Source organism: Lacerta agilis, chromosome 5, assembly GCF_009819535.1.
Source record: "Lacerta agilis isolate rLacAgi1 chromosome 5, rLacAgi1.pri, whole genome shotgun sequence".
Lineage (NCBI taxonomy): Eukaryota > Metazoa > Chordata > Lepidosauria > Squamata > Lacertidae > Lacerta > Lacerta agilis.
The window spans coordinates 5,292,712-5,304,903 of NC_046316.1; the positions used below are offsets into that span (position 1 = coordinate 5,292,712).

The window sequence follows — 12,192 nt, forward strand, 5'->3', positions numbered from 1 at the left end:
GAGTGCCGCAACCCCAGAGCCGGACACGACTGGACCTGATGGTCAGGGGCCCCTTTACCTTTACCTTTAAGGATGATATACAGTGAACGCAGAAGGAGAGGATGTGAGGAAGTCAACTAACAATGTTAAGGAATATGATGTTTATTGTTATTTTTGTATTTTTCTTTTTTGAATTGTGTTTTTGTATTTTTTTGTCATTGTTTGTAGTGTTTATTTGTAAGGTTTGTGCTTTCTTTTGTTTGAAAATTTAATAAATTAAAAACAAAACAAAAAACAAATCCAACCTTACCTCTTAGCGGTGGGGAAGTAACGAGAGCACGAGGCGCCATCCCAGGCGCAGTACGGGTCCCTAGCAAGGCAGCACTCTGCACATGCTTTGCCATACACATCGCAGCGGTGCAAGGGAAGCTGTGAAACGCCAATAGCTGAGCCAATGTAGAGCTGTTGCTGTTTGTGGCAGGGGAGAGAGAGAGAGACATGGTAAGTAAGCCTGCTTCATTCAAAAAGAACCTCCTTCATTTATCTCTCGGCACCATGGGCCCTTTCAACATGCATGCAGCGCAAATTCTAAATTCAGAGTCATTCGACTCTTGCTCCTTCTCTGTGTTATTATGACAAGAAAAGGAACAGGGTTGGTTAAGAAATTCCATTTGTGCGGATTCCGATGTGGAACGACCTGTCTCACTCCTCCCGAACTAATGTGCGGACCACAATTCTTGGCTCAATTTTTTTTAGGATAAAACATATTTTGAAATGCATCCATTAAGATAAAATTATTTCAATATGTGTTCTGCGAGGAGATATGTAATTACAACTGTATTTAAACATTTTTAAAAAATTAAATAGGATTTTGCATGCATTTTTTTAAAAAAATAAAAAAGGCAAGTTGCAGATAAATACGGAAACAGGATGGAATGGACTTTTAGGAACAAATATATGCAAATTTGATACAGACCAGAATCCATCTATCTTTATAAAGGAATCTCCCATAGGGAGAGTCATAATTTCCAGCTGTGCCTAAAGTGATGCAAGGCCCTTTTCGAACATTACATCATGCAGCTGAACATGGGAATGAGGGTTCCTGTACATACCAACTTCCCACTCCACATTTCCATAGTCCACACCTGCCTATCTGCCCATCCTCCCTTCCAGGTCAGCTGAATCCTGAACACCATCTCCAGCCTGTCAAATTAAGGTTCCTCCTGCACAGCGAGGCCACTTGTTGTTGTAACCGAACTATCACAGAACTATCAAGCGTTTCATAAACTTGGGAAGGTTAACTAACAAGAGCCTTCTGCCACCACCTGACTGAGCAGAAAAACAACGGAGGAAAAACTCGCTGCCTCGACTCCGGAGGTCTGCAACTGCCCCTCGGCTCCCACAGAGAGCATCTGCAGGCACAAGTTCCTCTGTTTGCTTCGGTGGGAAGGGAGGCAGCCAAGGGGGTGAGTTTTGGGAGGCAGCTTTGATTGTTATCTTTTGCTCTGCACGGGACGTAAAGTTCATCGCGTCACTCCACGAAAAGCCCCAACTTCACAAAGCACAATGCATTTAATATAAAAAATCTGGGAGTGCTCAGGGATCAGGAATCAACATGCTCTCGAAAACGCCTCTAATTCAAAGATGCAATCAATGCCAGAAGCTTGTCATAGTGCATCACCTACATGTATTGTGGTTTTTTTCTTTTCCTTCCCTCCTCCCTTCACTTGGGGCTACACCAACACTTTATAGGCTCCGCTTTACGCGAATAACTTAGCTGGAGAAAACTTTTAATATTGTAAATTTGTTTTCCGAGGCATCGGGGAGGATTGTAATCCCTCCTGAATACATAAAGGGGGCCTTTGATCGAGAAGTGGTGCTTAAATGCATGGTTCATTATACAGTGTAATCTGCTCCTTTAAAAAGAATGTACTTGTAAAAATAATCAAAAGCAGAGCATTCTGGTACCATACGAAATACACACACACACACTTGACAGCTCTGTTTTGAAAATAGTTTTCTCTATAACAACACATTCTTTTAAATCTCCCCCACCCCTTGTTGCTTTAGGTGATAAACTGTGCGAGGGAAGTGGCCCCAAACAAAATATTTCATGTCAAACTCATCCATTTTAGGCAAGTTTCCAGGACTCAATGGGGTTCCTAGCTGGACTGCCCAGAATTCTGACTATTGAGATGGCTTTACCCCTTTCTCATCAAAAGGTGTATCAGTGTCTGATATGATATGCATCTGTTTTCATATCCTTAAAAAAGATGACCAGACGTATGCATCTGAAAGATTTGTTATAAATTTAGAAAAGTTACATAAATAGAACATGGGCTTGCGGTGTATCTGCAGTTTGCCTCAAGATGTTCCAGAAAGCACACACAAAAAAGGTTTCCAAACACCTATCAAAGTCTGTCTCGCAAGTTTCATTTTTACAATCCTTAATTGTAAGGATTAATTAAGGACTGGCATATTAAATTGGTAGAGTTTATGAATCTGGTGAAAATGATAGGAGCAATTAGGAATACATCTAAGCAAAAGTTGAAGGAAGAATGAAGGTATGTGGAGATATATCTGAAAAAAGAAAGAATATTAACAGAATTGGTGAGCTGCTTTAATTGACCACCCAGGGTGAAAGGGAATATTTGAGTACAATGTGGAAAGAAGGGACGAAGCATAGAAATGCTGTATATTTCAAGGTAGTCAATGTAAGAGCAATATGAAGTCAGTTTTTTACTGTAATTGATTTTAATTTTTGAATGTATGGTTTGAATACTTAATAAAGATTGGAGGGGGTGAAAATAAATTTTAAAAAAAGTTTCATTTTTACAAAATGTGTCCGTTTCAGCCACCATTACTCTAGTTCTTGTAAGATCCTAAGCCCAAGTGTGATGCTCCTTATTTATGTTAGAGACTTGGTACAATGCCCCCAGCAGCAAAAGAAGCCTAATTCTGTTATGTAACTGTACATTCTAAAAACAGCCCTGTACAAAGTCAGACCAACAGTCCATGGTTTCAGGTGGTAAGTCTGCTGGACCTCCCTGGAGATCCTGGGGATTTAACAGGAGATCTTCTGCATGCAGAACAGCCCTCCCTCATAGCCTTTGGTCAACGAGGCTCAATTTTAATGCAGCTTCATTTAATGGATAAGAGAACTCTCACGTTTTATCCCCAACAGATTCCATGGTGAGCAGCTATAGCGACAGGTAGCCCAGTCTTCCCATGGTGCAGAGGGTCAAAAGAAAGCGGCCTCACTCTGCATATTCAGGCTGCTTCAAGGATGCAAGGTGGTGCAAGGTGCTAAAGTGTGCTATGGGAACCAAGCCCTCTGGGCTCCTTCGCCAGAATGGCCCCTCTTTCATGTCTCCCCTTCGTCATCTCTGTAGCGCCTCCTAAATTCTCAGAGCCAAAGTACTTTTTATGCATTTGTGGAGGGCCACATTCCCCTATATTCCTGAGTCCAATCGAAGTAAGACTCGGTCAAGGCTGGGGGAGTTAAAACTGTGCCAGGCAAGGAACCCCTGAATTTAGCATGTTAAAACACAGGCCAGGCTGGCTTCCTGCATCCTGGAATTCACCAGCTCATGGTGGTTCCAGGTGGGTAGCTTGACACTGATGGCATGACACTGCTTGCTTGACACTGATGGCATGACAACTCCCACTTTGTATAAAGCAGTTGCTATACACTGAACACTTCCATTGTGATCAATGGGTCTTTGTAAAAGTGCATTTTGCACATTCATTAGCGCCTAGTTCATGGGTAGGCAAACTAAGGCCCGGGGGCCGGATCTGGCCCAATCACCTTCTCAATCCGGCCCACGGACGGTCCAGGAATCAGCGTCTTTTTACATGAGTAGAATGTGTCCTTTTATTTAAAATGCATCTCTGGGTTATTTGAGGGGCCTGCCTGGTATTTTACATGAGTAGAATGTGTGCTTTTATTTAAAATGCATCTCTGGGTTATTTGTGGGGCATAGGAATTTGTTCATATTTTATTTCCTTCAAAATATAGTCCGGGTCCCCCACAAGGTCTGAGGGACAGTGGACCGGCCCCCTGCTGAAAAAGTTTGCTGATCCCTGAACGCTCCCATTGTGATCAATGGTTCTTTGCACATTCATTAGCCCCTAGTTGGTGTTACAGAGGAAGACGCAGGTGAGAAGAAACCTTGGTAGTGATTGTGCCAATGCTGGAGAACAGGAGATTTGACCCTCATGACCTGCAGCCAGTGACTCCTGGGGGTGCAACATCTCTAGAGCTCGGAACAAGGATCTTTGTTTCAGAGACTACTTGGGCAGTTCATTTCCACTTCATAGCTAGCGAAGCACACGCAAAGACTTTCCCTCTTCTTTGTCCGTCAGAATTTCCATAAGAAACTAGAAACATTTACAAAAAGGAATGGGTGGCAGCTGGCATCAATATCTTTTCAGGCAAGCGAGTTAAGGTCTCTGAAATATGGGACCCAATAAATATTTAAGAGTCTCAAGGTTGTATGTACAGTACCTGCTTTGTGGAAATCTTCATGGCTGAAATAGCTGTGGGTTCCTGGAAAAGAGAGTTACAGTTATGGGAAAGATGCTTCAAATAGCCGCTTCCCTTAAGACGATGAGAACTGGGTGCCTCGCCGTGGATCGTTCTTACTGACTTTCACGCCAAAACACCGTTGTTGCTATGGATGCATTCAAATGCGTTTGTGCCTGCGCAATTGTGCATGTTGAAACTCAACACAAGGTTTAATCAAGCATGCATTCTACAAAGGTCCAGTGGAGGCGTCATAGCAGCCCTCCCAAAATAGCGGTTTGCAAATCGGGAGCCAGCTTCAGGAACGCACACCTACGTCCCTTTCTCAGTGGGAATTATCCCCCCCCTTTAACCATGGTTTGGCATCATACTGAAGCTAACCAGGGTCCCTCTTCTTCAGGGCTTATCAACTGCTCTGTTTACAGGTGGGTAGCCGTGTTGGTCTGCCATAGTCAAAACAAAATAAAAATTTCTTTCCAGTAGCACCTTAGAAACCAACTAAGTTTGTTCTTGGTATGAGCTCTCGTGTGCATGCACACTTCTTCAGATACACTGAAACAGAAGTCACCAGATCCTTAAATATAACTATGGAAGGCACCACATTGAGCCGCATGAAATGGAAGTCCATCAACCTCACCAAGAAACTTGCTCAGGTACAGACAGACATCCCCACTCCCTCACTATATTTAAGGATCTGGTGACTTCTGTTTCAGTGTATCTGAAGAAGTGTGCATGCACACGAAAGCTCATACCAAGAACAAACTCAGTTGGTCTCTAAGGTGCTACTGGAAAGAATTTTCTATTTTGTTTCAACTGCTCTGTGATTCCTTTGCTTTATAATATTGGCAACTGCTGGGGGGGACAGGGAACCGCAGATCATGATGGTGTCACCATACCAGTAAATATGCAAAATGGTATGTGGAGAGGGACAACTCCGAGCAGGGCTGCTATTTCTGGTAGGAATTCCACACTGAGGAATAGGTGTAGACCTGTCTTATGGGTTGTAGTCCTTTCTATTTTCTGATAGTTTCCTCATACGGGTTCAGTTTCTATCAAGGTACGCCAACGTAGCCTGCTCCAAGCTTTCACAGTTCACCCCCGGCGAGCCCATGGAGAACTGGATATGGCTCAGTGGATGCTAAGCATGCCGGCTCTCCACTGCAAATGGGTTATTAAACTTGGTATTGGAAGGCATCAATTACAGGCCTTACCGAAATGTTTGCTCAGCTGTTCGGGGAGACACTGCGCAAATCAGGTTAAAAAGGCATTTGTTATCAGTGCAGTACATCTGGAATGCCTTCAGTTTGGCTGGAGCTGTCAATGGAGAGTGTTGTGTTCGGCATTCTGCAACTCAGGCTGTTAAATTCATTCTTTGGTGACATAAAATTAGATCCACGCACCCCAGGGATATGTGGAAACTCAAAAGTGATGGGTTGCATTGAAGCCTCGTATCAGATTTCTACCTAGGACTCAATTCCTTTGGCGCATTAACCAACCCCCCCTTCAAACTCCAGCTGCACCTGCAAGGAGAATGAGTTCAACAGTATTTTATGGCAGGTGATAACGAACTCTTGGTCATGGTGACTGTTCAGGCACCAAGATGTTCGATGCGCCAAGGGAGCAGAGGAATTGCAAGGCCTCCTTCTAACGGTTTCTAGTGGTCCCCTCTTCTCACTTTTTTTCTTTTTGCCCTTGAAGCAAGGGCAAATCTGCACTGCCATGCACAGACTCTCAAATGGCCAGATCTCATTGCTATACGACTGTAATAGTGGTTCCGTAGAAACATTACAGCATATACTTTTTTCCTGCCCAGCTTATTCGGCAGCCTGGTCTAGATTTCTGTCCCCACTTCTGATAGGACAGGCTGACAGAACCCAGGAGGCTAAATTAATTCATTTATTGAATGATGAGGAACCGAGTAGATCTCTTACAGTCGCTAGATTTTTGATAAATGTCCTATCCCAGAAAAAGAGAAATGGGTCATTGCATAGTTTCGATACTTTAACTAAGTATCATTAAGAGGAAATTAAGTTATTAATCAACTCTTAAATTAAGTTTTAGCTGAATCCCTATGCTGTATATGTATTAACTAAATTGAGGTAAAATGTTGTTCTTGATGGGTTGCTAGATTTGATATTGTTTAAATTGCAGCGTTGCTGCCTCGTGTTTTTTTTAAAATTGTCTTACGTCAAGTTGTTTTAAATTCTATGTTTCGTTCGCTTGTCTGATTTGTTCTTGATATGGGCCAATGGCCGCAATAAATTTTACTACTACTACTACAGCACTGCCATGCCAAATAGCGCTTGTCTTTCTCCTACCACTTTCTCTCCTGATTGCTAAGCCAGTTTGGAAGTAGCTTGGGACAAGCAGAAAGCAAGAGACAAAGAGGCAGCCAGGCAGCCCTCCTCCTGCGCACATGCGCAACGGCCACTAAGGGTGGAGTTTCAGCCTCAGCGTCAGCTGCCAGAGACGTTTTTGCTATTCAAAAGGGAACCCCTGTGTTACAACTCGAACGAGAACCCAAAAATACAGCAACACGAGACCAACAAGAGCAGTGTAATGAATTTAAAGAGCTTTAGTAATATCAATCAATAGCATGGGCATTCCAAGGGAAATTCCTTCTAACGATATAGCAGAATATAATGCGTATGAATAGTCTCTACTAATTCAACATTGAAATATAATATTCCAGCAGAGCTGAAGTGAAGAAAAAAAACTAGTGAGTGTCGGACAGCGTTTCCAGATACAGTCACTGTTTCATTGTTACTTCTTCAGCTGATACTGTGTGTAAAATTTGAAGCTGCAAGACAATAAACATGATAATACAGAATATATACAAACAAGGGACTAAATAACGCAATAAGAACAGTAAATAAAAAACGCAATAATAGCAGTAAATAAAAAATAGAAAAACATACCCCATCTAGTGGCATATTATATTTCAATGTTGAATTAGTAGAGAGTATTCATACGCATTATATTCTGTTATATCAGAGATGTTTTTGCTGTCAGTTCCATCACTGAGTCCACCCGTTTTTTGGGGTTAAGGACTCACCTCGCCAGATTCTGCCAGCCTCTGTTTCTGATTGATCAGATACTTCTCTGGCTCCGCCCCAGACTTGCATGGGTCATCTACCAGACACGGCTCCATGCCCACACCAGTACAGGTGGTGGAACTCAAAACCAAAAGCTGGAAACTGCTTTTTCAAGGCTGGAAAATGTGATACAATGCCCCCCCCCCCCGCATCTGAGTCACCATAGCCTACCTCTAGGCATCTGAAATGTAAGGCAAAAGACTCCAGGACAGAAGACATGAAATATCTACCGGTGGACGCCAACCCCTTGGTTTCACGTGGAGTGGCCATCTACATATTACAGGCCCTGAAACTCAGGACCACCTTTTTGGCCAACTTCCCTTAGCCTTAGTCTTATGTATGTTCCCAACATGGACACTGTCGTCACGCCCGCTAGTGCTTTTTATTTTATTTGTTTTATCCAGTACGATTTTACTTCCAATTGTTTTAACTGTATCTGTTGTATAATCGTGTCTGGCTACTGCCTGGTCTTTTACTATGTGCTATGGCCATAGGGCTAATGCAATAAATGAATTGATCGATTGAGAAGACATGATTTGTTTCAGAAAGTGAGACAAAGCACCTCTCCTTTTAGAAATTAAGCTCTTGTCTCGTCTCTTTAATTTTTGGCTTAACAGAGTGTGGCATTCATTTTGTTTCATTTGTAGAAGCTCATGCAACGGCCAGGTCCCTAGACTGCTTTATACTAGAAGTAGCCGATTTGCTGCAGGCAACGGAGGAAACAGCCACAGGCCACCAGCTACTCTTGTGATTTCATCTCATTCCTTGAAATTTATTTCTTGTTCCAAACCAGGGTCTCAGATACCCACTGCACAATTAGCCAGAGCCTGACAATGAGTCACACCAGTCTCTTGGTCAGTGACTCATTCACACACAGTTACAGGTCTGCCATAGTCAAAACAAAATAAAAAATAAAAAAATCCTTCCAGTAGCACCTTAGAGACCAACTAAGTTTGTTCTTGGTATGAGCTTTCGTGTGCATCTGAAGAATTGTGCATGCACACAAAAGCTCATACCAAGAACAAACTTAGTTGGTCTCTAAGGTGCTACTGGAAGGATTTTTTTATTTTTTATTTTGTCATTCACACACAGGTTGTACTTCTGATGTAAAGCCCAGAGCGTTGCATGCAAACAGTCCTAAAAAACGTGGCCCCAATACCATGGTGCCTATTCATAAGGCAAAGCGAGCAAGTGTTGGGATGGCTGGAGGCCAAGAAGTCTCGCTTTGTAGGGTGCTGCTTCTAGGAGAAGGGAAAGCTGGGCATGGGACAGCCTGAGAGGATTTGTGAATCAGATTTGTGAATCAGGACTGTCACCTTTTTTAAAAAAAAATAAAAAATTCTCAGCCAGTTAAATTTTAACAGTGGGAATTAATTAATTAAGTCTACATAAATTTACAGGTGAATAAACACAAATTCTGATGAAACATAGGAAGCTCTCAGACGCTTGGTCAATCTAGGTCAGATTGACCTAGCAGCGACTGGCGGTGCAGCATCTGCAGCGACTGGCGGTGGCTCTCTGGGGATCCAGTCAAGGGATCCAGGCATCACACCTGAGGCCCTTGCATCCCTGTGATCTACCACTGAGCAAGGAAAACAAACAATTCCCTTTGTTTCTAGACAATGCTTCCATATGCTGCAGTTGGCATCATCCTTAAAAAGGCACCCCTTGCTCCGTAAGAGAGACGTGGAATCCCACTTCCAAGATAATTTGTAAATTCTTACATTAAAGTAACTCATTAAAAAAAATAAAAAATCTGCCTGACTGACTATGGGACAAGTTTTTTAACTGATCAAAATGTTTATTGAATCAAGTTGATTAAATCGGCAGTACAACTCAATCTCAGCTTTATCTTCTCATTTGCTTCGTACTCCCCAGGATGGCACGGGATCAAAATCCATTTAAACAAAAACATGCATTGGAAAATCAGCTCCTAAAACCGTGCCAACTTTTGCCTACACTGTGTACTTCATCAAAATGATTCTTAATTGTCATGTCATAGAAACCCTCAATGTCAGATAACAGACTTTTCACTACGCCTTTGTCTTTTCATGTCATATGCCCAGATGTAGAATTAATTCTGTATATTTTTCCTGGGGAGAAGACAGGCAGCAAGACCTTCAAATGTTACAGATGGTTTTCACTGTAAATTGCAAACAGTCATATCTATTGGTTTTAGCGGCTCAGTGAACCGGGGGGGGGGAGGGGAGGAGAGTCAGCAATACAATTTTTTGCTATTAGCTCACAACTGGCACTGAAAGCTCTGAGGTTTATTTTGACTAGTGCCTGAATCTCTAATTGAGAAGCTAATTAGAAAAGGTTTGCTGGACTCTTCCACAATAAACCCCGTCTCTGCAGCTGCCCGCAGAGGGTGGTGGCGGCGGCAGCAGCAGGGGAGCGAAAACAGATAGCAAACTTTTCAATCACACTCACCCGAAAGACTGTCATTTCTTCCAGCAAAACTTCCTCCAAATCATGCCAGGTCTCTTTAGGTATAGAAACTACTTTCAGAACTGTCCCGATATCTGGAATAAAGACAGATACCATTTTCCCCCTTTGACTCCAAGAGCAGACCAATCTCAGATCTACCGAAGTTTTATGTTTCCCACATTACAAATTATCGTATTTCAAAAAGGGGATTATACAGCAATGTGTTCTTTAGAGTCGGCTCCATAGAATACCCACTTACCTTCAAAATGATCTCAAAAGTTCTTAAAAGTTTCCAAAGAAGGATTATAACTGAAATCTTTTAATTGCAAAACAAAAACCCAAAATCTAAACCCCGGGCCCATTTTAGCTGTCGGCAAATGAACAGGGCAGTGTAATGTTATCAACGAAATGTCAGCTGCCACAAATGTGTATTTAAAACCAGGAATACACTGGATCAGCCAGGGCTACATTTTATGATTTATTCTCAAGTCCAAAGTATTTCATGTTTTCTTTTTCTTTTAAAATAATAATAATACAAGGGCAGATGTGAAAGTGAGACTTCATGGGGACACACAGACAGCTGGAGGGATGCTGCCAAATTGATTAAGTTGTCAGATCTGTTAGGAATCAGCTGGTGATTCCGAACAGTGCAGAGTTTGAGTTGAGAGTCCTGCATTTGCAGGGGGTTGGACTATATGACCCCTGGGGGTTCCTTCCAACTCTATATCCTATGATTCTTTGAGATACAGCAACCAATATTGATGCTGTGTTTTCTCAGAACCTTATCAGGCATAGTGGGCAGCGTCCCTGGAAGAATATATACCGTTTTAAACAAAGTGTATATCAATTTTGTCAGCATCAAAGATGGGAAGATTTAAGTTCTTGCAGCAGGAGCAGAGAACGCCACAAAGTAATGGAAAACTGGATTATTGCCACGTTGAAAAGGTTTTGAATTCTACATTTCAGGACAACAGAGGTTTGACTAAGCCAAAGATTTCAGCCCGGCAGATAGCACAATCCTTGCATTAAATCTTTAAGATAAATAGTTCTATTTCAAGAGGGGACCCCCCCCATTAGTGGTTTGCTACTCTCTAAAGCTTCTGAGGTCAAATGCACAATGTGTTAAGCCCTACTGTGTCTCTGATCAGGCCTCAGGCATCCAAAGCGAAGCTTTTATCTGTACTCGAGATCAGGCTTACGTGGAATAATATTTCAAACAATTTCACACAAAGTGAATCAGTCCCCTCATTTCACATCAGCAAGCTTTAGTGAGTAACTCAGCTTACAAGATAAAATTACTATTATTAATTCACGTTTACTGAAAGATGGACTCCAGACTGTGTTAAACGATCCGCTCCTGCCCTCGAGTCAAATTATGAGGGCAAAAATATGCATTTTGGTCCGCTGGAGAGGGATTGAAGTGAACCACTATTGAGGCGAGAGAGCAAAGTATCCAGATGTTTACTTGAAACAACAGCAATGCTGAATTAATCACATTTCCTTCCCACTAGGACTCATGGAAACAACACAACTTATTTCCTCCTTAACTTGCACTAGACCTCGGGAAAAGATGGTGACATTTTCATTTAGCATTTATTTTCATTTAAGTAATGCTGCTGTGGCCAAAGCAACCCAAAAATCCCTTGCTATAGTGGGAATTATAATCTCGTTCTCTGAGATTAATCAACCAGACCATTGCCAGACTCAGATGAGATTTAAGATGGAAGCCTGCTGGTACTCCTTGTGGGCAGGGTAGGACTGCAGAGAGGAAGACAAGGAGACAGTCTTGCTTTTCCAGAGATCAGGATAAAAAGAAAGACTGAAGTCACACACAGCCTGAACTTAATTCAAGCTTTAATTTAATTAGTATTAAATTGGGAGTACCCAGGGGTTGGCAGCTCCTGGACCAGGAGGGAGAATACAGAACTAAAGGCTGCTGTATACAAGATAAAATAAAGTGTTTTGGACTAGTGCACTCTCCAACGTGCTATATTCAGGACATTTATTTTGGGGAAGTATTTTGGATATGGGAAATTATTCAAATGTGCAAGCCCCAAGCTACAATCTGAAATGGCACAGTCCAGACACAAGTTTATCACCCAGTGAGAAATTGAGTCTAGAGTTATTTAAATGGATGTGGTCATTATGTCAATCAAGTAAATT

General features: G+C 42.2%; 1 protein-coding gene across 1 annotated transcript in view; it reads right to left on the reverse strand.

Annotated features, from left to right (window-relative positions):
- Positions 1-12,192, reverse strand: part of SEMA3A (semaphorin 3A) — a 223,325-nt gene that overhangs the window by 16,824 nt on the left and 194,309 nt on the right. The window contains exons 12-14 of the mRNA XM_033148345.1: positions 10,033-10,124; positions 4,487-4,528; positions 290-447 (exon numbers count right to left, since the gene is read on the reverse strand). Coding sequence (XP_033004236.1) covers positions 290-447; positions 4,487-4,528; positions 10,033-10,124 — 292 coding nt within the window. The remainder of the gene's footprint in view (positions 1-289; positions 448-4,486; positions 4,529-10,032; positions 10,125-12,192) is intronic.